Source organism: Sciurus carolinensis, chromosome 17, assembly GCF_902686445.1.
Source record: "Sciurus carolinensis chromosome 17, mSciCar1.2, whole genome shotgun sequence".
Lineage (NCBI taxonomy): Eukaryota > Metazoa > Chordata > Mammalia > Rodentia > Sciuridae > Sciurus > Sciurus carolinensis.
In genome coordinates, this window is record NC_062229.1 from 35465670 (window position 1) to 35490327 (window position 24658).

The following is a 24658-nucleotide window of genomic DNA, read 5'->3' on the forward strand; positions in this document are numbered from 1 at the left end:
AGCTGTTGAGTGCAACCTCACCCTGGGGTTTCATGGTAGGTTTAGAGGAATCAGCCCACTCTTATTTCTCAAGTCTGATTTTGTTTTCTTTGAAAAAGATTTAGTAACTCAGTTCCACAGCCTTAGTCAAAGATGTTGATCACACTGTCACCAGGGTCTCTTCCAGGGGCTATTGCTAGGGTGGGGGTGGAGGGGTCTTTTAACTGGAGTGAAAGGGGAACAATTTCAGAGAGTGAAGGAGGACCTCCCTGACCCCATCTCAACGCCTGTGTGGAAAACATCCTTTACCAAAAGCTCACCCCAGACTAAGGATGAGGACCAGACAATAGCTCTTCAGGGCACATGGAGGAGGGAGCAGGCAAGCCCAGCCCGGGCTGGTCCCTGTAGATGTCTCCTGCCGTTCCTTCACACAGGACTAGTGCAGCTAGGAGCTGTCAGGAGGTTAAGCAGCTGCTGGGTACATCGTCTGCACAGACTCAGGAACCCCAAGCAAGGCATCCATTCACTGGGTCCCCAACTCCTTCACAGTCCTGCCTTATTGATCCTTCTTCCCACTGACCTCAAAAGGAAATTTTCCTGGTGGAGTAGTGGGTGGGGTAAGGATAGACAGAAGAAGCCAGCATTCTGTGGGCAAAGGCCATCTCCCTTACCAGCAAGCCACATAATATCTGACTCATCCCTGGATAGGAGGGCACCAACTGGCAGGATGCTGTGGTCACAAGTATATCCGTTAAAAACACTGACTCCACGGGTGCAGTGGCAGATACCTGTAATCCCAGCGACTTGGGAGGCTGAGACAGAAGGATCGTGAGTTAAAGCCAGACTCAGTGACTCAGGGAGGCCCTAAGCAACATAGGGAGACCCTCTCTAAATAAAATGCAAAAAACAAAAAGGGCTGAGGATGCAGCTCAGTGGTTGAGTGCCCTTGGGTTCAATCCCCAGTACCAAAATAAAAGATTAAAAAACACTGACTCCTTCAGCCTAATAGTCCCCTAGGGGTATAGACGGCTGTCTGTGGGTGGTTTAGCCCACAGAAGTGGTAGGTTACTGTCATGGGCTGGGTTCTCTAGGTGAACCTGCCTTGGATTCTTGGGCTGCAGGTGAAAGAGGATGCGTCTTGGTGGGGAGGGTGGGGAGGGGAGCAGGCATTGCAGAAGTACAAATGGAAGGATGCAGAGGTCTGAATAGTGTGATAGAGGCAGAAAAAGAAAACCTGAAAAGCTCAAACGTGTGTTTATTATCCCCAGCGAATCTCCATGCTACCAAGACCCAAAAACTATCTCCTTTTGTTCCTTTCCAGGTCACCCGTGGGAAAAATCTTGTCTCCCAGTGGGGTGCCTATAAGTCCAGGGAGTTGGGAAGCTGAGGCAGGAGGATCACAAGTTCAAGGCCAGCCTCAGCAACTCACTTACTGAGGTCCTAAACAACTTAGTGAGACCCTGTCTCAAAATAAAAAATAAAAAGGGCTGGGGATGTGGCTCAGTAGTTAAGGGCCCCTGGTTTCCACTAGAAAAGTAGTTTATTTGAAAGAAGGAATAAATTCTAATAAAGAAAGTTGTTTCCAGAACGTCACACTTTCCTGGCCTTCTGACCCACAACTCAGTCTCTTTGGCTGATTCCTCATTTCCTAAAGAGCCCTGTACTCTTGTTGATTCTTAACAAATACATAGAATCTAGGTGGCCCCAGGGAGCCTCTTGGCTTCAGGTGCTATTGCCATGCTGATAATTTGTCAGTCAACGCTCCTCCCAGATCCCTCACAGTTGAACCCAGGACCCGACTAAACATGTTGGCTACTGGTGGCCCACAGCCCTTTTCCAAAGAACTGCCCTCAGCTGAAGCTACTTGCCTTCAAAGATTTCTATACCCCAGGGGACTTCCCACAACCAACAACTGACTGTCCCAGGTTTCTCCTAAGAGCACCCCCACAGAAAACAATGTGTGCTCATGTGACATCTCTGTCTCCAGCTCTGCTGGGGATCTGACCTCAGAAAACCCTCCAATTCAGTTTGCAGCCTGGACCTCACACCCCAATCTCAAACCACAGGCTTGGCCCCAAATCCCTTCCTCCCCGCTACCAAGTCTTCCCTATTTCAGTAAATGCTAACTCCATCCTTCCCTTCATTGAGGCCCCAAACCTTGATGTCACCCTTAATCCTCTCTCTTACACTCCAATCCAACCTGTCAGCAAATCCCACAGGCTCTGCTTTCAAAATAAATCTAGATTCTGATGACTTTTCACCACTGCCACTGCTGTGGCCCCAGATCCAGGCCTGCGCGATCTTGCAGTATCTCCTCACGGGTCTCCTTGCTCCCACCCCAGGCAGGATCACGTTTCCTACAATATGGGAGCTAGCGCAACACTTGAGGAGTCAGTCAAGACACTCAAACTTCCCAAAGACCCCTGCCTTACTCAGTACAAGCCAAAGGCCCTGCACAGGCCACTAAGGCCCTACACCACCTGTTCTGGACCCCCATCCATATACCTGTCTGGTCTTATTGCCTTCTGCTCTTCCCTGGCCCATGCCTCTGCCTGGCCTCCCTGTGGTTCCCACCAAGCACATCCCCCTTCCAAGCACTGCATGTCCTGCTCCTTCCTCTGCCCAGACCAGCTGCCCTAAGGCCCCTGTTGTAACCTCACCTCCTAGGTGAGCCACCCAGAGCACACTGCAGGCTCACCTCCAGGACTCCTTACCCTCTTTCTTGCTTTATTTTTTTTCCACAGCAATCATCACCATCTGAAACCACGTGTACATTTATTCCTGCTGGCTCGCTGTCTTCCTTGACCCCATAGAATGTAGGCTCTGTGAGACTGGGAATTTTTTTTTCTTTCCCTATTACTCTTTGCAGTATCACTGGTACCCAGGTCAATGCCTCGCAACAGCAGATATTCAACGAATATTAATTGAAAGAATGAATGAAACCAGACTCTCTGGCTTTCTTCCATTTCCAACTCTAAGACTCATAACTGAGAATTGTTCTCAAAAGAGACTGGCTGATCCCTATAAGATTTTGGAGGTTGAAAAGTGTTGGGGAAAAGCCACATTTCTGTATTCTGTACATCCACCCAACTTGTTTTTCAATAGGTGCAAGAAGTGGTACAGGCCAGACCAAGTGAAGACCATCATGAGGTTTGCAGAAATGTAGCCTCTGTCTACTTCCACCTTTCCCGGATAGGAGAAAAGAGACTGAAGTCTGGAAGAGCAAAGGGACCAAAAGGAGTTTACGCAATTATCATCCTTTAGGAGTGTTTTTCTTATTTTAAAAAATAATACTGAGTTTTTTTCGGGGGAAAAAAAAATAACATGGAAAACTGTCCTTCCAGTCAAAAGTGAGAAAGGCATGTATGAACAGGAGAAAACAGATACAAACACAGGGAAGACAGGTGTGAACATGGGAAGACAGGTGTGAACATGGGAAGACAGGTGTGAACATGGAGAAGACAAGTGTGAAGAAGGGAAGAAGGTGTGAACATGGGGAAGAGAGGTGTGAACATGGAGAAGACAAGTGTGAAGAAGGGAAGAAGGTGTGAACATGGGGAAGAGAGGTGTGAACACAGAAGACAGGCTCACCCCTGGTTATATGTAGTGAAAGAGATGGGGGCTTCCCTTTTACTTTGTAAAGGGAAGACTTTGAGGTATCAAAAATCTGGCTTTTGGGAAAAGGAGGGCAAAGAATCTGTTTCCTGAACTTTGAGGGGAAGTCTCTTTGGTTGCTGGGGACTAGCCGGTCTCCTCCAGTTCCAAGAGGTCATCCACATATTCCACAACCTCTCCCTGTAAGAGAAGAGAAGACACCAGTGTGAGTTACCTGTTCTTAAAAGTGCTGGTGGGCAAAACTGTTTACCAAGAGGCCACTGTTGGTGGGCTGCTTGGGCCAAAGCAGGTCTTCTCCCCTGGCCTGGGGTCCAGAGGACTGACACCATGGAGGGGACCTTAGGTCCCACTCCACATCAAGAACTCTCCCACCCCACAGCTGGCTTGTGTGAAGCGGACAGTTCAGCCACCATCTGAAAAGCCCCACTTAGTGTCCATCCTCTGGGCTCCCTCCTTTTCCATCTGTTTATTTCTGCCTCAACCACTAGACCACACCTCCTGAGTCACAGCAGTCAACATTGATGGTATCTGGTCAGCACAAATGCTTTGCACACTGGCACCAAAACATCCCTGTGACCCCATCAGACTCTGCTTCTAGGAGATTCCAACCAAGATTTTGTCATGTCTCTGTAAACATGACAACCTGGTTTACAGAGCACTTCCACATGTGATGTGGTGTTTGCTTCTCACAACCCTGGGAGGGTGATCTTATTACTCCTACTTCATAGAAAAAGAACTGAGGCTCAGTTCCTTCATGGTAGGAATGGATCTGTCCTATGCAAATCTGAGCACAGAAAGATTTCCTGACCGTGTCTTATTCAGAGGTGCTTCACCTAAAACCAGGGTAGTGGAAAGAGCAGCCTGGAGGGCTCCGGCCCCACAGCTCAGTCTCCTCACCTATAACGTGAAGGGTCAGACCAGAACAGGCTCACGGGGCTCTTCCGACTCCAACAAGGCAGGTCCCCGAATTTTTTTTTTTTCTTCTTCTTCTTTTGTGGTGCTGGGGATTGAACCCAGGGCCTTGTGCAAGAGAGGCAAGCACACCACCAACTACGCTACATTCCCAACTGAGCTCTAGTCCCCAGTTTTTCTAGAAAGCATTTTTCAATTTGTTCCAAATGCATCTCTCTAAATAATACTCCCAACGATGGCTTTTCTGTGGCTTCACTGCCACTCCACAAAATGACAAGTCCATAACCCGTTTAAGTTTGTCAATAAAGGAGTTGGTTTAATCAGACTTAAAATGCTTACAGCAAGGACATAATTTACCAAAAAAAATAATAATAATAATAATAATAATAATAGTCTGATAGAAAAAAAAAATGGAATGGGGAGTTTAAGTACATTCAGAGTGCTGAGCAATTGAAAATTCACTGTTTTTATAAAGTTAAAAAATGGTGGCTGGCTGAGGGAGCGCTGTGGATTCCCGGAGCACCGCTCCACGCATGGCACCTTCGGGAAAGATTTTCCTAGAAAGCCAGGCTCCTCCATGCCAGGGTTCTGCCTTTCCTTAAAACACCCACTGCAACTGTTTTTCTCAAGGTCCCCTTCTGTCTCTTATTTCAGGGACGCCTCAGCCTTCCACTGACTTGAGCAAGGACGTGAGTAATATTTTCTCTCAGCCAGACGTGTGCTAAGCATGAAAACTTACCTCATCATCATCCATGATATTTTCCTTAGCAAAGTCATACAGCTCTTTCTGGAGCGTAGTCACATTAAAGAACTGAACCGCTTCCTGTTCAGACAAACAGAGAACAGCTTGTAGGACCCACCTTTCAATGTCAGGGCTGGGAAGTGGTATGGGATTTCTTTCTGGGGGAACGAGAATGTTTAGAAGGACAGAGTGGCAATGTTTGGAGAACTTTGTGAATACAGCAACAGCCACTGAATTGTACCACTTAAAGAAGGGGGAGTCTATGGAAATATATTTTGATTTTTTTTTTTAAAGTAGCCACCTTGAGTAGATGAGGGGAGTTTGTGAACACATGTGTATTAGCGGGAGAGTGAGATGTGAAGGAAGATGTATTTATGACAACCCAGGATGGCATATGAAAATACAAAGATCAGCCAGAAAAGAGTTCTTGAAAATCACAAATAATTAATGGAGTTCTCTGACAAAACTTTGAGTTTGTCCATCAAGGAAATTAAATGATGGTCTATCCAAAAGAAAGCCTACCATGGTGCTATTGGAAAATAATAGTAAAGTTGGTATGGCCTAGAAAAATCTTCAAGGTGAATTATGAGAAAGACCAAGCAAGTTGCAAAAATTTGCAAAACAGCACGTGAAACAGGATCCTGTTTTTTGTAAAAAATACAGGCTGTATAGATGTGTAAATGTGTCACTTATTATAAAGCTTGGGATAAAGTGAAAGTGAGATTTCGAGAGAATCTCTGTTTTTCTTTTTTGGAACTGGGGCTTGAACTCAGGGGCACTTTACCACTGAGCCACATCTCCAGCCCTATTTTGTATTTTATTTAGAGACAGGGTATCACTGAGTTGCTTAGCGCCTCACCATTGCTGAGACTAGCTTTGAACTTGCAATTCTCCTATCTCAACCTCCCGAGCCACTGGGATTACAGGCGTGTGCCACCACGCCCGGCTAAAGAGAGAATCTCACTTTCTAAGTAAAATATTTCTGTTAACATTTGACATATGTAACGTTTACAGGTTCAGAAACCAGAATAAAGCAATAAAATGTTAAGACCAAAACACTACAGAAACCAATTCATTTCTGAAAGAACCTTTTCTCTTAAGTCTCCTGAAAGTCAGGCTGAAGAGAAGGGAAGGAAAAGTAGGGGCGCTGGCTGCAGGGCACTCACTGGTCTGGGCTGGAAATGCTCATCCGAGAGGCCCCACTTGTCCCTGTGGAACTGGTAGTACACCAGGTTCTGCTGCATGACCTTGTCATTCGGGTCAAAGAGCAGATAGCTGACCGCACAGGGGGCTGCATTCTTCAGGTCACTCACTGTATCCAGGAAAGAAGACGATGAGCAAATCAGCAAACCATGCCCTGCAACCCCTTTCCCCAGAGACCCCCAGCTCCAGCACAGCTTCCTAGAGGAAAAAGGTCACGAATGGGCTTCTTCTCCACAGCTCCTCCTCTGGAAAGCCTGTAACTGACCGCAATCAGGATGGAAGGTCACAGGCTGGGTCCCCATGGCAGCTGGGAGGCCATATTCCTTGAGAGGCAGATGCCTTGGCAGACATGCCCAACACTTCAGGCTCTGGGGACATGGGCTGATCTCAGGCCCCTGACACCAGCCAAAGAAGGTTGGGTCCCCAAGGCCTGGATTGTCCTGGGCCCAAGGGAGATAGATGACTCAGCAGGAAGCCCTCCTTTGGGGCCTACAGTTCCTGGGCCCATACTCTCCAGATACAGATGGGTCCCTACAACTAAACCAGATGTGGAAGACAAAGGAAGGTGGATCCTCAGGGATGGAAGAGATTTAAAGTTACTGGGTCCTGCCAACTCCTGAGGACTGGGGTTCCCACCCCTGCCTCCCTGTTGGCATTGTCCCACCTTCCTCACCTTCAGCACAGGGATCTGAAGGGTCAGAATTTGTCTTAGGAGCGAGTGGGGCAAATGGGAAGATATAATGATACAGAAGATCCTGGGTATTTATTCTGGCACATTTCCACTCTGTTTTAAAACTGAGGAAGAACATTGCTGCCAAAGCTCTGGTTGGTAGGTGTAACCTGAGCTTGGATGTGAGTAAATTGTGCCACCCAGTGGTTATTTCTTGTAATGACAACTTCAATCCCCAGTTGAGGGGGATTTAAGATTCACAAGACCTGCATGGCTGCTAAAGGGTTCAAACATAAGTAGCAACATTTGCCCTTTAAGAAATTTAATGTGGTTGGGCTGGTACCTGTAATCCCAAAGATTCGGGAGGCTGAAGCAGGAGGATTGCAAAATTGAGGCCAGCCTTAGCAGGCCCATTTAAGGCACTGAGTCTTAGGTATATTCTATCTATATCTCCAGAAAACAAAGACTTTGGGGGAACAACATGCAAAGCTGTTTACAAGTCTTTGCCAGTGTTTACAAGTCTTTGCCACAGTTTCTGATACACAGGGAGATTCTGAGCTGCCAAAGTCAGGATATGTCTGCAATACTCCTGAACACCTAATACTCAAGTTTTATGCGCTCAGAATCAAGCCAAGCTCAGAGGCTGTTGGAGAGACTACAGACTGTTATATAACATATAGTTATGTATTATGTGTAATATATATATATATATATATTTTTTTTTTCCTTCTTCTTTAATCTTTAACAGGCAAGGATTTCAGTGTGTCCTGAGGAATGTAAAAAGGTAGGTATCTGTTGCAGAACAAGGATCCCAACAAGAATACAGTAGCCACAATGGGAAAGGAGAGCCACAGAAGCCAAGGTCACCTCTCACTCTTTCTGGGGCATCCCTGAGCCAGCCAATCCTGATTGAGACCAGTGTGACTAGAGGTATCTGTTCCAGCCAGAACCCTGCCACCACTGGACCCTGGCACTTCTCCACTAGAACAGAACTGTTCCTGCTGCATCTGTCCATGGTAATCCTCCTGTGCTTGTAATCCAATTGCCAAGGTGCACCCTGCTCAAATAAGTGGCGATGGGCACAGTGGTGGGGAGCGGAGGCGAAGGCTCAAGGGACAGGCTCTGAGTCTCATTCTGAGTGACCTTTCCTTCCACATTTGCTTCCCTTTGTCCACTTGGTGTGTTCTCACGGACGCACTCCACTTTCAGGTCCAGGGAGGACCAGCTGGAATGAGGCTCTCACGATCTGAAAAGTAGAGCCGCTCTTGGGGAGGAAGGGAAATGACACTAGAGGAGACAAGCCCTTGCGTGGTACCATTGGCTGAGTGCGGTGCGTGAGTACGCTAAGCATTTCTCATCCACTAACTCCTTAATCCTCAAGACGATCCTGGGAGGTGAGGACTATTACTGCCACTTGACTGATGAGGAAACCGAAGCATAGAGAAGTCAGTAATGAGAAAGCTGAAGTTCAAACCCAGGCAGTGTGGTTCCAGGGTCTGGACCTAAAGCAGGAAGCCACGCTATCTCTTCCTGCACAGCGTGTCACCAGGGCTGTCAAGGTGACTGATGGACTCACAGCAACCACAGGTAAAGGCTGTGACCTCTATTCTGCTGATAGGGAAGTTGAGTCTCAGGAAGATTAAATTGGGAAAACTGAGTCTTTGGGGATTAAATAAATACCTTAAATAAATACAAGATCCCATAGAAAATTACTTACACTTATAATAAGCGAACTGCAAATAATGATACATGGTAGCAACAAATTTCTCCACCGGATAGCCTCCTATAACTGGGGTCAGGTTCTCTTCACACTGTATTTTGCATTCCAGAACTTCTACGTAATGATCTGGGGGAAAAAAAAAAAAAAAGCCACAAATGTTCAGAGCAGCACATCCATTGCTTGCTTCTGTTCTTCCTTCTTCCTTCCTCCTTACCTCCCTCCCTTTCTTCCTCCAGTGCTGGGGATTGAACCCTGGGCTTTGTGTGTGCTAGGTAAGTGTACTACCATGAGCTGCGTCCCCAGCCCCATTACTTTTTGTTTGTTTGTTTTGGTATCAGGGATTGAACTCAGGGGTGCTTAACCACTGAGCCACATCTCCATCCCTTTTTTTGTATTTTATTTAGAAACAGGGTCTTGTTGAGTTGCTTAGGACCTCACTAAGTTGCTGAGGCTGGTTTTGAACTTTCGATCCTCCTGCCTCAGTCTCCTGAGCTGCAGGGATCATAGGTGATCTCTACCACACCCAATCCATTACTTGCTTAATAAGCTACTTCTGCCTTCCATGTAAATGAGAAAAGTATAAGAAAAAAACATTTGCAACGTTTACAATAAGGGGCTAAAATCTTTACTATGCAAAGCTCCTTAAGATCAATTAAAAAAAAATTGACAAACACCCATTATAAAAATGTCCAAAGTGTGTTAACAGAAAACAAATTAGAAAAACAGTGAATAAACATTGTAAAGAAATGCTATACCTCCTTTGTAATTAAGAAATACAATCTGGCTGGGTGAGGTGGCACACTCCTGTAATCCCAGCTTCTGGGGAGGTTGAGGCAAGAGGATCACAAGATTGAGGCCAGTGAGGGCAACTTAGTGAGAATCTGTCTCAAAATAAAAAATAAAAAGGGATGAGAATTAGCTCAGCAGTAGAGCACTTGCCTGTCATGCACAAGGCCCTGGGTTCAATCTCCAGTAGAAGAAGAAGAAAAAGAATGAGCTGGGGATGTGGCTTACTGGTAGAACACTTGCCTAACATATACAAGGCCCTGGGTTTGATCTCCAGCAAGGCAAAAAAAAAAAAAAAAAGAGAGAGAGAGAGACAAAATAATAATTTAAACTGTTAAATTGGAAAAATTTTAAAAATTTGATAGCACTGATATTAGGGAAAGAATGGTAAAACTTACACTCATATTCTGTGGTGGAAGCAAAACTAGAACAAATATTTTGGAAAACAATTTTGCAAAATTTACCAAAGGTTAAAATATACATAACCTTCTAACTTGGCTGTTTACTTCTAGGAAAATAATAACAGCAAACTGAGAAGTGTAACCTAAATGCCAGTCAATAAATTATAGTACATCCAAACCACAGAATCTATAAAGCCTTTGAGACAATAAGGCAAACAACATATATGACATGTAACATATATATGTATAAAACATACTACATAGGAAGATGTCAAAGACTACATTTCCCAGCCTCCCTTGCAATTAGATTGGGACCATATGTCTAGTTGTAGCCAATGAAATATAGATAGTAACAACTACTAAATGCTTCTTCAGGCCTGGTCCCTAGAACCTCCAAAGTGATCCTTCACTCCCTCTTTTATCCCTTTACACAACTAGAAGGAAAGGACCTCCGGATGTTTGCATGTATTTTTATTGGCAAGACTATAGAGAAAAAGCCTCTCATATATTGCTGGTAGGAATGCAAAATGATATCTTAAAATACAAAATAATTTACAGAAACATTTATTCTTTGATCTATTAACACAATTCTATAGACTTTGAAAACACATCTCTGTACTTAGCAAAAAAGAAAAAAAGAAAGCTTAGTTATCCATTTCAATTTAATATAGAACAGCAAATGATTGGACAACCCAAATGTTGATGAATAGCAGTTTGTTATGATCTTGTTGTTAATAAATAACTTCAAAAAAAAAGTGCTAACTAAACTGTAGAGAGACTAGAAAACACCTTAACCGGGCTGGGGATATGGCTCAGTTGGTAGAGTGCTTGCTTCGTAAGCACAAGGCCCTGGGTTCAATCCCCAGCACCGCAAAAAAAAAAAAAAAAAAAAAAAAAAAAAAAAAAAAAAACCCAGAAAACACCTTAACCAAACTGATATCACCAATAAAAGGGTGAGCAGACACTGTACATGTCCGGATGTGATATCCTAGGAAGGTCACTTCTACAGTGTCCCAGCCAAAAAAACACATCCTGGAAGTGGTTGTGGATTACAGGGCAAAAACCAAAATTGAGGAATATTTATAAAGTAATTGGCCTAAATGCTTTAAAAATGCCATTGTTATACACAGACAAAGGAAGGTCAAGGACCTGTTGTAGATTAAAGGACACTAAAGAAACACCACAACTAAATAGGAAATATGATTCTGGACTGAGTCACACAGAAGAAAATGTGCCAGAAAGAACATGATTGGGACAACTGACAAAATTAGAATATGGATGGTAGATTGAACAAAAGTACATAAATTAAAGTTCCTGAATTTAATTACCATGAATATGCACAATACATTTTTGTCCTTAGGAAATACAGTGAAGTATTATGAGGTAAAAAGTCAAGACACCTCCAACCTACTTTCAAATGGTCCTGAAGTAAAAATAATGATACCCACAACACATCAGGAGAGAGTGATAAAGTCAGCGTGGCACAATCAATGTTAAAAATTGGTAAATCTGGGTGAGAACATGAAAGTCCCTGGTACTATTTTTGCAACTTCTCTACAGGTTTTAAATTGTTTAAAAGTATGATCTAGGCATAGCTGTTCCCCCTTATTCTTGGGGGACACATTCTGAGACCCCTTCCCCATGCATGCCTGAAATTGCTAAATCCTATATATATTATATTTTAGTACCAAACCATAAAAATAAAATGTTTTTTGCTATACACACATACCTATAATAGAGTTTAATGTATGAATTAGGCACAGTAACATTAACAATAACTAAAAATAAAACAGAACAATTATAAAAATATACTATAATAAAAGTCATGTGAATGTGGTCTCTTGCTCTCAAAATAGCTTCCTGAACTGAACTCATCCCTATGCTGATGTGAGGTGGTACCATGCGGATGAGATGAGACGTGAGGCAGGTGACACAGGCACTGTGATGTGGCACCACACGGGAGCCACATGAACACAGCACTGGACTAAGATGGCATCCATCGGCTAATCAGGACAACTTCGAGGTGACTGTTGGAGGGCAGGGTATACAGAGTGGATACGCTTGATGAAGGGATGATTCATGTCCCAGGAAGAATGGAGCTGGATGGTGAGAGAGTTCATGACACCACTTGACATTTATGAACTGTTTATTTCGGGAATTTCCGACTTAATATTTCCAGACTGTAGCCAGCACAATGGGGCATGATTGTAATCACAGTGGCTCAGGAGGCCAAGGCAAGAGGATCGTGAGTTCAAGGTCGTCCTCAGCAACTTAGCAGGGTCCTAATTAACTCAGTGAGAGTGAGACCCTATCTCTAAATAAAATATTAAAAAAGGGCTTGAGATACAGGGCTCAATGATTAAGCATCCCAGGTTCCATCCCTGGTACCAAAAGGGAAAAAAAGGTGTATATATATAAAGTATATATACATAAAGTCTATGTATACACATATACATACATATGTATATATGTGTTTGTATATATACTTTATATATATATATATAAATATATATATACATATATACATACATATATTTATATATATACATATATTTATATATAAATATATATATACACACACACACACACACATATATATATATATATATAGTTTTGTTTTTTTTTACTGTGGTTGACCACAGGTAATTGAAACCATGGAAACCATGAATAAGGGGGACTGCTGTGTATCAAAGATAGATAAGAGAGACACAGCAGACCCTACATATTGCTGTGAAAGAGTCTTGACTCCCCAGCTCCCATTTAAAAAAGAAAGAAATAAAAAGAAAATCAAAATTGGACCTGGTCAAGCCTCTGCATATGAGTACCAATTTTCAAGAAAAACAGAGACTAGAGGATCATAGAGATGCAATCAATACACTCTACACTGTGGGAATCTCTATAGGACAAATAATTCAGTTGTTTCAATAGCCAGGCAGAAAAAAGACACAGAGGGAACTATAGATTAAGAAAGACATAAAAGGTAACAAATTAGTCAGGCATGGTGGCTCAATCCTCAGTACCACAAAAAAAAAAAAAAAAAAAAAAAAAAAGAATTTGCTACCATGCAGATGAACCTTGAAGACATTATGCTCAGTGAAATAAGTCAGTCACAAAAGGACAGATACCACTTACGTGAGGTGGCTGGAGCCATCAAGTGCATAGAGAAAGAAGGTGGAAGGTGGCTGCCAGGGGATGGGGGGAAGGAGGAAGGCGGGAGGTATTTACAAGTGGGGACAGAGTTTCAGTTTGTAAGGATGAAGAAGTTCTAGGTACAAATGACAGTACCTAGCACATTTCTCACGTGCTGGAGTAACTCTGCCCACAGAAGGCACTGAGCACATGTCTAGGCCCTCCAGAGAAACCTGAGCTACCTACGGGTGGTGTTTTAGGGTTCCTTTCCTTCCTCAGTCTTCTTTCTTATGTTTCCTAAACTTCCTATAAGAAGCATACCTTGTTCTATAATAAGAAATTTTAAAAATGTTGTCTGAGTAGTGTTTATTGTACTCTTCCCTCTAGCTCTGTATCTGTTAGAAAAATGCCATAATCCAAGTTATCTTAGTAATGGGAGTTGGGACTGAGTTGCCCTGGGGCCCATTTTTATCTTTCCAAAGGCCTTGGGGAATCTGTAATCCAGCAGGGCTGATACAGCAGGCTCCAGATTTCTACCAGCTCTTTCGCCAGGTTGAAGGCTTATCTAGGTAAGTGTTAACTGCCCCCAGATACTCATTAATATTTAAGCTCAAAAGTTCCTCAAGGCACTTAGAAGGCATGTGGACAAAGGGCAGGCATCTCAGAAGACAGATCCACATGGGACATGATCCCATTTACCCTAGGATACCACCCACCACCTACCTGCTATGGAAAGGTAGAAATCTTTGAAGTCCTTGATCTCCCTGGAACCCTCGCAGGCTGCGAGGCATTCATAAAAGGCTTTGAAGAAATCAGGAAGGGCCAGCTCCATGTCTGTGATGGATGTCCTCCAGTTCTCACCATTGTAGGCACGCACAGCTCGGATGAACAGACTCTGAAAAGCAAGAGAAGCCATGAAGCTGCTCCCAGGCAGGAAGGGAGATAGACACGTCCCCTCCAAAAGAATGGAGTTCATCACCAAGCTCTGCTCTCATTAGTCCTGAGGAAGCTACCCTGATCCTTAACAATGCCTGGCTTAATAAACCAATCAGTGACTCCCTTTATGTCTAGATTTCTCTACACTGTTTGTAATAGGTATACTTCTTATCAGTTTTCAAAACGCAAAGGGTGCTTGATAATAAAATCAAATTCAAATCAAAGGAAGCAGTGGTACGCCTGTAATCCCAGTGGCTCAGGAGGCTGAGGCAGGAGGATCATAAGTTCAAAGCAAGTCTCAGCAACTTAGTGAGGTGCTAAGCAACTCAGTGAGATCCTATCTCTAAATAAAATATAAAAGTGGGCTGGGGATGTGGCTCAGTGACTAAGTGTCCCTGGTTTCAATTCCTAGTACAAAAAAATAACAAAAACAAGGGTTTGTTACAAATCAGATCTGCAATTCCCAGGAGTCAGGGACCTGAACGAAGAGACCTGACTGCTGAGGAACAGCAGGGAGCTTGTTAGGGGTGATGAAAATATTCCACATTATGATCACAGGGGTAGTTATAAGACTGCATATATTTGTCAAAACTCATTGAATTGTACACTTTAAATTGGTAAATATATTGTAAATAAATTAAACCTCAATAGAGCTGATTTTAAAAACTGAAGGGAGAAAATACAAGTTTGAGAGCAGGAGCCTGATACCCTGCTCCCTCCAACAATGAAGAAGATAGGAGCTGCGTGCATCAGCACCAGCTACTGGAAACATAACCAGGTGCCCGAGAGGGGAAACTTTATTGACTTTCTGCTGATTAACGAATGAACCAGATAAAAGAGAAATAACTACGATTGAGAAAGCAGATCGGTCTCCAAGAAGTAAGTGGAGACCTTGAATAGATGCAAAAGCCTGCTAATTTGGAGAGGCCAAGACAGGACTTGCAGCAAGCCTGGACTTTGTTTTCAGCTGCTCATGATGGGGGGCCATGAAGGTCACCCCTTGGACCTGCACTTTTCACCAACCTCTGGTAGAGAGGCTGGATCTCTTTAAGCCTGCTGAGCTGGCAGAGAACTGAAGGAGCTTTCCAAAGACTGGGTAAAAGAGCAGCAAATCCAGGCAGTGGCTTTCCAGAAGCTGCTAGGCGGCGGCAGCAGCAGCAGTACCAGCAAGAAGGAAACCAAGCAGTCAGGAAGCCCCTGAGTGCAAAGGAGGCAGCCCAGCCACAGCCAGCAGGAACAAAGGGAGCAGCTGACTTCCCGGTAAGCATGCTGCACTCAGCTCTGCTCCCCAAACCCAGTGAACATAGCAACGAGGAATGTACAAAGACACAGAGCCTTCTTAAGGAAGAATAGGAAAGGGACAAGCAGCAGACAAGAGGTTTCAACAACTTTTGGAAAGAAGAAAGGCAAATTATCACAGAGGAGGGTCTGGAGGGGAAGTGAGCTACATGCCCCATTGGTATTTGCAGGCACCAGACACCAGGAAAGATAGGGCAGATACAGAACTCAGAGCAGAGCTGAAAGCTTGTGCAGACAGCTGGAGCCTGGTTTCCTCCCAGCACCACCTCCCACCCAGGAGATCACACCCCACAAAGCCACTCTTCACTACAGACTGGTAGTTGATTCTAGAGACTCCACCCATAAAGGCTGAGGAGTCAGGGACCAGGCATAGCAGAGGCCAAGGTGAAGGAATAGGGCTGAAATCTCTGACTCAGTTGGGAGACTCCCGCTCATATCCACAGACTCCCTCTCAGACACCACAGACAAGCATGGGTACCCCATCAGCCCTGCAGAAGGCTGGACAAGTCTCCCTGGAAAAATAAAAGCCCCCCAGAGAAGAGACTTCTACGCTCTAGTAGAGGGTCCCCACCAGTAAAAGGTGAGCTTGCAGTCTAATCACACTACTGGAAACCCTGTGGCCAGCTCCTCATGGAAACTTTCAATACATTTCCAGTGGCAATTTTGCCTCTACCCTTCCCTGGTGCCCCGGCCCCCGACGCCTGAGAGGGACAGATCCTGCCCATATTTAGTGTTCAAAAGAGATTCTTCTTACTATTGTTATGATTAATTATCATCAGAACTCTTTACAGATGCATAGATTTAAATATCCTATACTTTTTAAATTCCTCTTTACTTTCCACCTTAATATATATGTTGTGTGCATGTGTGTGTGTGTGTGTGTGTGTGTGTGTGTGTGTATAAAATATGTCTCCTAGTTTCATCAAAATTTGAGGTGTGGGGCTGGGGAGATAGCTCAGTGGTAGAGTGCTTGCCTTGCAAGCACAAAGCCCTGGGTTCAAATCCCCAGCACCGCAAAAAAAAAAAAATTTTTTTTGAGGTGTATGTTTCTTTCTGGCTGTTCCTGGTCATTTTGGGGTGATTTCCAAGATAGGTCTTTAGCATCTTAAAACTGAGTGATCAAATGACCATATTCACAAATGAGTAATTTAAAGGAAAGGTAGCTTTAAAATCATCATAGAAAGTAAAAAGTCATCTTCTTTTTTTGAGGGGTGCTGGGGATCGAACCCAGGGCCTTGTGCTTGCAAGGCAAGCACTCTACCGGCTGAGCTATCTTGCCAGCCCCCAAAATGTCGTCTTAAATAGATCAATTTTCTGCTAAAAAGTCAATCATTTCTATTGTCATAATGTTCACCAAAGGTGACAAAAAAAAAAAAAAATCACTAGAAGTGTTTGGATGTCAACAGGTGTCCACTGAGATAGAGTTCTTGAACAATTCATATTGCACTAACTGCTGTGTAAAGATCTGAAGATACCTCGTAGGATTTGGTTTCCAAGTCTTTGATGTAGTCCTCGGCACCTGGCAGGCTCTTGTAATACGCCATGTTTCTCTTCATCATTTCGTCATCAGGATGCTTCAGGAGAAAGGTGTGAGCTGCTGCAATGGCCTTCGGGAGATTATTTGCCTAATTACAAAGAAAAAAGATGACGGCTACTGAATGCAGGCTAGGCAGTGTGTTTCATAAAATAGAAACTTCTTCTTTTCAGTAATAGTCCTTTAGTGACTTTGTTACTAAACAGTGTTTCCAGCTAAGGGCTCAGTGACTTCCAGGGCCCTCCAGGACCTCATCCAGCAAATCCAGATGAGTGTTTGTCCCCCCCATTTTGATGGCCTTAAAATGCCTTTCCCATCTACTCTGGGCCATGTCTGCCCTGTCTGTGTCCCTGGAGGCTGGCCTGTGTGGGCTTTTCCAAGACTCCCTCACCCCCTAGCTTCCAAAGGGGTTCACCCAACAGGAGGCTGAAGGAAAGGAGGGTGGTAGGTTGGGTTATCTCATCTCCCAGCTGTCTCCCTGCATAGCCACCTTGGGCTGCAATGTCGCTTAACTAAAAGCCACAGATTCTCTCAATGTGGCCCTCTCCATGCAGTCTCTCCTTTCAGGTTCTAGTAATTGCTTTTTTCTTTACCCCTTGTCTGAGGCTTGGTCATGCCCCTCTAGTACTAGACCTGGGGACCATACCATCCCGTGTGGGTTCCCCACACACCTGGCACACCTTTGTAAGTAGCCCATGTAGTAAATATCCTTCAAATTACTCAGTATGTCTGTACCACATCTTTTCCGCTGAAGCCTTGACAAATATATTAATGTTTTCCAGTATCTTTCACAGAACTTTCTCCTTCTATTCTCAGTGATCCCATATTCCTCCTCATTTACTCATCGATTCACTGGGACAATATCTGTGAAGAGCCTCCTATCTGCAGGCACTGTTTCTAGGAAGTGGATCTTTAATAATAAGCAAGACAGGGAAAAACATCCCTGCCTTCAAAAACAATACATCCTCATAAATCCTCCCTTTCTTCCAATTAAGAGGCTCAATTAAGAGCCTCTCTTTTGTGTCACTTCCACTTTTCACACCTTCCAGGGTTCTCAGCTAATGTGTCCATCTTCCCCATCAGACTTCAATCCTTGGAGGATCCAGTTGGGAGCCACTCATGTCTGCATTCCTGGGCCCTGGCACAGTTCCTGGGACAAGGCAGGACACAGTAAGCATCCCCAATTTTTTAAAACATTTTTAGTTGCAGATGGACATAATAACTTTATTTTATTTATTTATTTATTTATTTAATGTGGTGCGGAGGATCGAACCCAGTGCCTCACGTGCACTAGGCGGGCACTGAGTCACCACTCTAGCCCAAGTATTCACAATTTGAACATAATGACATTATGGCTTTATATTATTTTTATAAAATTAATTCATATGTTCCCTCTTTTCTCTTTTATTTTATTTTATTGTATTTTATTTTTATTTTTGGTAATGGGGACTGAACCCAAGGGTGCTTTACCACTGAACTCCATCCTCAACCCTTTTATAAATTTTTAAATTTTGAGACAGGGTCTTGCTAAATTGCTGAGGGTCTCACTAGTTGCTGAGGCTGGCCTCAAACTTGTGATCCTCCTGCCACTGTCTCCCAAGTTGCTGGGACTAAAGGAGTGAGCCACCGTGCCCAGCTTTCTTCTCTTTGAAGCAGAGGTCAGTGGGTACAGTCCAGTGGAAGAGTGCTTGCCTGGCATGTGTGAAGCCCTGGGTTCAACCCCAGCACTGCAAAAAATAAATGAAGCAGTAACCAGCTGACTCTGAGTTTCTCTGACTCAGGACAGAGTAGGTGTCTGGTCAGAAAGCACCTTATGTCCATATGACAAGCACCTTATGCTGTTGAGAGAACCTAGCAGGTTTGAGGAAAGGAGGAAATACGGAAGGAAGCTGCAGGAAAAAGCTGGACTGACAGGGAAAAGAGAGAAAAAAGGGAATCCCCCAGGCTGGGAAAAATTTTAGGTGCAGAAAGGTCCAGGGCACTGAAAATTTAGGGCTGGCACCCTGGTCAACAGTGCCCAGGAGGGCACAAGAGAATAGGTGTGTTGTGGAGGGATTTTAAGCAGGAAGGTGGTCAGGGAGGCAGATACCTCCCTGTGGGGGTGCATGATGAACAACCACAGGGTCCCACCTTGATGGAATCATGCTCAACCTGGTAGGGGTAAGGGTTGTCACCATGCATGCAAGTAGAGACTCCTTCAGCAAATCCAGAGTGACACTCAGAAGCAGGGGAGTTAGACTTGGAGAGAGGAAATAAAGGATCTGTGGAACACTCCAGATTTCTGAAAATCGAGTGGCACACATCTATACCATACTGTTCCCTAATTAGAGCCAAGTCATTTTTGAGATAAGGGCAGTTGCTGTGTTGGAGAAGTGGTGGATGGAGACAGGGGCAGGCTCCCAGATGTCATTGTGGAAATGCTTGTGAAAGAATGTCACAGAAAGTTCTCTACCCTCTACACCCATCTGGAAAAAGCCTCACTCAGCAGTCACAAAGAAAGGAAGGGAGCTGAATGTCGCCTTTTGAAAGCATTTGCCAACGAAATTACAGTCTCATTCTCAAAAGAGCCCTCAGAAAGGGGCAGAGTGGGCTTTTTAAGGTTCCTGACCTAGGATCTGAGTTTTGCAACATGGAACCTCCTGAAAAGGGAAGGGTAATTTTATTTACATCCACTCAGGCTCTGCCAGCTGGGACATGGAGATGCCTCTCCACAGAAACACCTATGACACACCCCAGCAAGTTTTGGAGAAGGTGTTGGAAGCACCCACCCTGCCACAGGTTCCTGAGAGACAGTCATCTGCCCCCACCCACATGTCAAATCGCCACCTGGAGGCCAGCTTTGACTATCCTAGCAAAGGGTGAGGTAACAACATCTGGAGGCCCACCAGCTCTGTCCAGTGCAGAGCTCAACAGTCTTTATGGATCAGATGAAGTGCTGGGGTCCGCTTTTTGCTTGGCCTGTGGGAAATAGGAGCATTTCACGGAAGACAGCAGTCATGGAGAGAACTCCCAGCTGGTGACATGAAACCAATGGTAGTTGGAGGGTAAACACTAGCAGCACGGCCTTTCTCCTACAAAATCACATCCAAGCCACGGCATCTCACTCCGACAGACTGAACCCACCAGCCTTAGTCCCATGTTCAACCTGGGCATTTGTCCTGAATTACCGAAACAGAACTATGAATCAGGACAGCAGAGTCACACTGATCCAAGTCCTGCCCCAGCAGGCAGCACCATCTACCGCCAACCTTCAGGTGACAGGTGGAATGCATGCGCCTATCACCAATCATTTTTTTCCCCAGCCATAAACAGTTCAAGAATGTGCTGGTGGTGCATGCCTATTAATCCCAGCAACTGGGGAGGCTGAGGCTGGAGGATTGCAAATTAGAGACCAACTTTAGCAACTTAGCAAGGCCCTAAAGACTTAGCAAGACCTGTCTCAAAATAAAGCATAAAAAAAAGGGCTGGAGATGTGGCTCAGTGGTTAAGAGACACTGGGTTCAATCCCCAGCACAAAAAAAAAAAGTTCTAGAATGTAAACATCACTGAGGGAAAAATTAATCACCATCTCTACCAAAAATCATTTTTTGGGTTTTTTTCCCCCCCAGTACTGGGGATTGAACCCAGGGACACTAAACCACTGAGCCACATCCTCAGTCCTTTTTATATTTTATTTAGAGGCAGGGTCTCACTGAATTGCTCAGGGCCTTGCTAAGTTGCTGAGGCTGGCTCTGAACTTTGGATCCTCCTGCCTCAGCCTCCTATGCTGCCAGGATTACAGGCGTGTGCCACTGTGCCTGGTCCAAAAATCATTTTTTGAGTTATATCTCCAGTTGAAACAAATGAAGTGAACATTCATATTTATTAATACAATTCTTCACTTTCCCTGACCAACAAGAAATTTCAAAGTACTAAGATAGTATTTTACTAATTTTTAAGTAAGTGATTGTTACAAGGCCTCTAAAGGGTTTTGAAGAGATGTTACAAACATCCTAAGCTCTGGAGGCTGCCATGATAGACATGTGACATTAAATGCTCTCTTCCTTCCCATTATCACTTCTTCAAGTTCATCTGTATGTGAGCGGTGCGGTGACACAGGCCTGTAAATCCAGTGGCTTGGAAGGCTAAGGCAGGAGGATCATGAGTTCAAAGTCAGCTTCCGCAATTTAACCATGCCCTAAGCAACTCAGTGTGACCATGACTCTAAATAAAATACAAAAAAGGGCTGGGGATGTGGATAGGTGGTTAAGTGCCCCTGGGTTCAAACCCCAACCCAGGGATATTAAAGAAATCAGAGAAAAGTCTTTTTTAGCTTAAAAAAAATAGTGTAATGCCAGGCATGATGGAGCACACCTAGAATCCCAGAGACTCCTGAGGCTGAGGCAGGAGGATCTCAAGTTCAAGGCCAGCGTCAACACATTAGAGAGATCCTACCTCAAAATAAAAATTAAAAAGGGCTGGGGATGTAGCTCAGTGGTTAAGTGCTCCTGAGTTCAATCCCTGGTACCAAAAGAACAAAAAATAGTGTGAACCTGCTGTCACTTTCAACACTGTGGAATTTTATTAATCTCATTCCCTCCCCTTCTATTTTAAAACTTTTTTATTGCCAGGACAAACATTCACAAAACTTATACTTCATATAAAACTACAACTAAGCTTTTTCTTGGGGGGATTATATAACTGCTCATATGAATGCAAATACATGTGGTTCTGTCTCAGTGGAAATTTAAAAGCAGAATTTATAATTTAAAGACTCAAAAAGGAAGCAAAAAACACCTCCACCTCTGGGATATGCCCTGAATCTGTTTTTTGACTTTTTTGTTTGTTTGTTTTAGTTGTCAATGGACTTTTATTTAATTTATTTATTTATATGCAGTGCTGAGACTCGAACCCAGTGCCTCATGCATGCCAGGCAAGCACTCCATCACTGAGCCACAACCCCAGTCCCTGAATCTGTTTTTATAGTCATTAGAATAAATGCAATATATTCTACTAAAAATCTTTTTCAAGCAAAAAAAAAAACAAAACAAAAAACAAACCCAGAAACTAGGCTTTGAAGGCGGCGGGGGGGGGGGGGGGGGGGGGGGGGTCTTGGCCAAACCTTACCAAGTCCCACCAAGCAGCATTATCCAGTAACCTGGAATCCAGTCCACTCTTAAAACTTGGTGAGTCCCCAGAGTAAGGACTCAAAGGACAGAGAATTGCAATTTGTGCCTATTTTTAGCCAGCAATCACAGACCAAATTGAAGCAGCCATAAAAAGGAGGCAGTGAGCTGTGTTAAATTCTAGATGAGGGAGCAAGCCCAGAGGGTCAGCCCTGATGAATCACCAGCACAAGCTCCTCCAAGCAGGGATGTGTCCTCACAGAGTCCTTGCCCCACCCTGGTTTCAATTCCTCCTATTTAAGAGGCACTTGCTAGCTCTCGGGCCACCTTCCGCTGTACTATGGCAAGTTCTAACTCAATCGGGAAAAAAAGGCGATTTCAATGGTATATACAGAAAAGAGAAGTCTGTCCTCAAATAATAGGTAACATTCATCAGGCACTTTGTTGGGTGCCAAACACCGTGCTGCATCCTTTGTATCCTCTGCCTTAGAAAAACACCTCAGGAAAGGTATTTTCATCTCCTTAATAAGAAGGAAGGGTAGGATTTGGAGGCGACCAGTGACGCAAGTGAGCGGGTGAGAGCGGGGTCAGCAGCCGCGGTAGAACGTGGCCCAGGGCGAGGGGCGGGGCCGCGCCTTGGGGCGGGGCGGACTTGCCTTGAAGTAGGCGAACTGCAGAAACTTGTAAGGTTCTCGGCGCTGGAAGTCGGCCAGCACTTCGCGGCTGGGCTGCGACTGGCGGAAGGCCGGCAGGCCTTGCTTGCAGCGCTTGAGGCAGTGCGCGCGGCGCAGCAGGCCCCCGAAGAGGCGCAGCTCTGGGTAGCGCGCGAGGTCGGCGGCGGGCTCCGGCTGGGGCACCGAGCTGCAGTTGCGGTGGCAGAAGGCCTCGCTGTCGCGCAGTAGGCGGTGCAGCCGCAGGCTGATCTCCAAGTAGCCCACGCTCTCAGCCCAGTGCTCGCCGCTATACTGGTCCAGCGCGTGCCGGTAGGCCGACTCCAGTGGCATCAGCTCGTCCCGCGGGAAGCTGCGAAAACTGTAGCGTTCGTACTGGGCGCGCCCGACGCGCAACGCACAGCCTGCACACAGCAGCGCCAGCAGCGCCGCGGCCGCCCGGCGCCCTGGCTCCATTGCGCCCGGCGGAAGGAAGGAAGGAAAGAAAGAAGGGAGAGAGAAGGAAAGGAAGGAGGAGGACCGCGCAAGGCAGCCTGCCGAATGCTTGAGAGGCGGGGACCCGAGCCTCCGGCCCGCCCCGTCCGGCCGCCACTCCCCACCTAGCCGGGGGATCCGGGCGACAGCTACAGTGCGGAAAGAGTGCCCTCGAGAAGGTGCTCAGCCCACTGGTTCTGGCACATTCCCAGTGTGTTCCCGCGCTCTGCGGTTCATTTTTTGGAGGTTGCTGTCTGCAAGCCAGATGCGGCCCTAAAAGCATCGTAGATGACTCCCACTTAAACTTTTATAATCACTTGGAGGACTTGTGAAAACACAGATTCCTGGGCCGCTCTCCCAGAATTTTGATTTTGCAATTCTGGGGTGCGGGTCTGAGGATTTGCATTTCTAACAAGCACCCTGGTGAAGCTGATGCTCTGGGTTTACGGACTATACTTATTCAAAGAAAGAATGCATACATGAAATTAGTAAATGCATAAATAAATGCAAAGTAAATGCATAAATAAAATTAGGAAAGATGACGAGGCACTTTGTAAACTGTGTAGCTAGTCAAGTTGAAGATGTGCACACCTTATGATTGCCACTCCTCTTTTCAGAATATAGCTTGAGAAACTTCTGCGTGTGCATCGAAAGGTGTGAGTGGAATGTTAAAAGCAGCACTTTAAAAATTTTTTTTAGTTGTCAGTAGACTTAATTTTTAAAATTTATTTATATGCGGTGCTGAGAATCAAACCCAGTGCCTCGTACGTACTAGGCAAGGGCTCTGCCACTGAGCTACAACCCCACCCCAAAAGTAGTACTTTTAAAACCTTTTTTTTTGGGGGGGTGGGGAACCCAAGGACTTTGAGCATGCTTGGCAAGAGCCAGAGATATGCTCTCAGCTCCTAAAGAAAAAAATGACAAACTAATTTTGAAAAAATTCATGGTAAGAACAGAACAACAACAGAAAACAAAACAAACTCTTATATGCCATTCACTAAGATTCACAACCCGGGGCCTGGGGGTTTACCTCAGTGATAAGCATCTACCTAGCCTGCACAAGACTGTGAATTTGATCCCCAGCACCAGGGGGAAAAAAGAAGGAAAGACAAATCAGAAAATTGAACATTTAATCTATATTCACTGTTCCAGTTTTGTCAACTGTCCCAATAATGCCTTTTCTAGCACTTTTTCCCCTGGACAAGATGCAGTCCAGGATCACTAAGCATCTAATTGTCACCTTTGTTTCATATCCTCTAATCTGCACTGGTTCCTCAGCTTTTCTTGCCATGCCACTGGCATTTTTTGAAGACTACACACAAAACCAAAAATGAGGTACCACTACACACCTATTAGAATGGCACAAATCCACAACACTGGCAGCATCAAATGCTGACCCGCACGTGGAGCAACAGGTACTTTTTATTCATTGCTGGTGAGAATGCAAAATGGAATGAGCTACTGAGTCATGAAAAGACATGG

General features: G+C 44.8%; 1 protein-coding gene and 1 non-coding gene across 2 annotated transcripts; one reads left to right on the forward strand and one right to left on the reverse strand.

The window, feature by feature from the left end:
- Positions 1–860: 860 nt before the first annotated feature.
- On the reverse strand, positions 861–23261 carry Crtap (cartilage associated protein). Its single transcript, XM_047532261.1, has 7 exons — positions 22688–23261; positions 16868–17017; positions 13881–14052; positions 8839–8967; positions 6415–6560; positions 5246–5329; positions 861–3774 (listed from the first exon to the last, which is right to left on the reverse strand). The coding sequence occupies exons 1-7, from the start codon at positions 23156–23158 to the stop codon at positions 3721–3723; spliced, it is 1206 nt and encodes a 401-aa protein (XP_047388217.1). The 5' UTR covers positions 23159–23261; the 3' UTR covers positions 861–3720.
- Positions 10829–10902, forward strand: Trnat-cgu (transfer RNA threonine (anticodon CGU)). Its single transcript has one exon. It is a non-coding gene; the product is annotated as a tRNA-Thr (tRNA).
- Positions 23262–24658: the final 1397 nt, after the last annotated feature.

Bases quoted from the DNA above. Each gene is read 5' to 3' on its own strand.
- Crtap (XM_047532261.1), bottom strand. From the start codon at position 23,158: ATGGAGCCAGGGCGCCGGGCGGCCGCGGCGCTGCTGGCGCTGCTGTGT. The intron at 6,561-8,838 runs GTAAGTAATTTT...TCCTGGATACAG, and splicing joins GCAGTTCGCTTATTATAAGT to TGAGTGACCTGAAGAATGCA. The intron at 5,330-6,414 runs GTGAGTGCCCTG...TTGTCTGAACAG, and splicing joins AGCATTTCCAGCCCAGACCA to GAAGCGGTTCAGTTCTTTAA.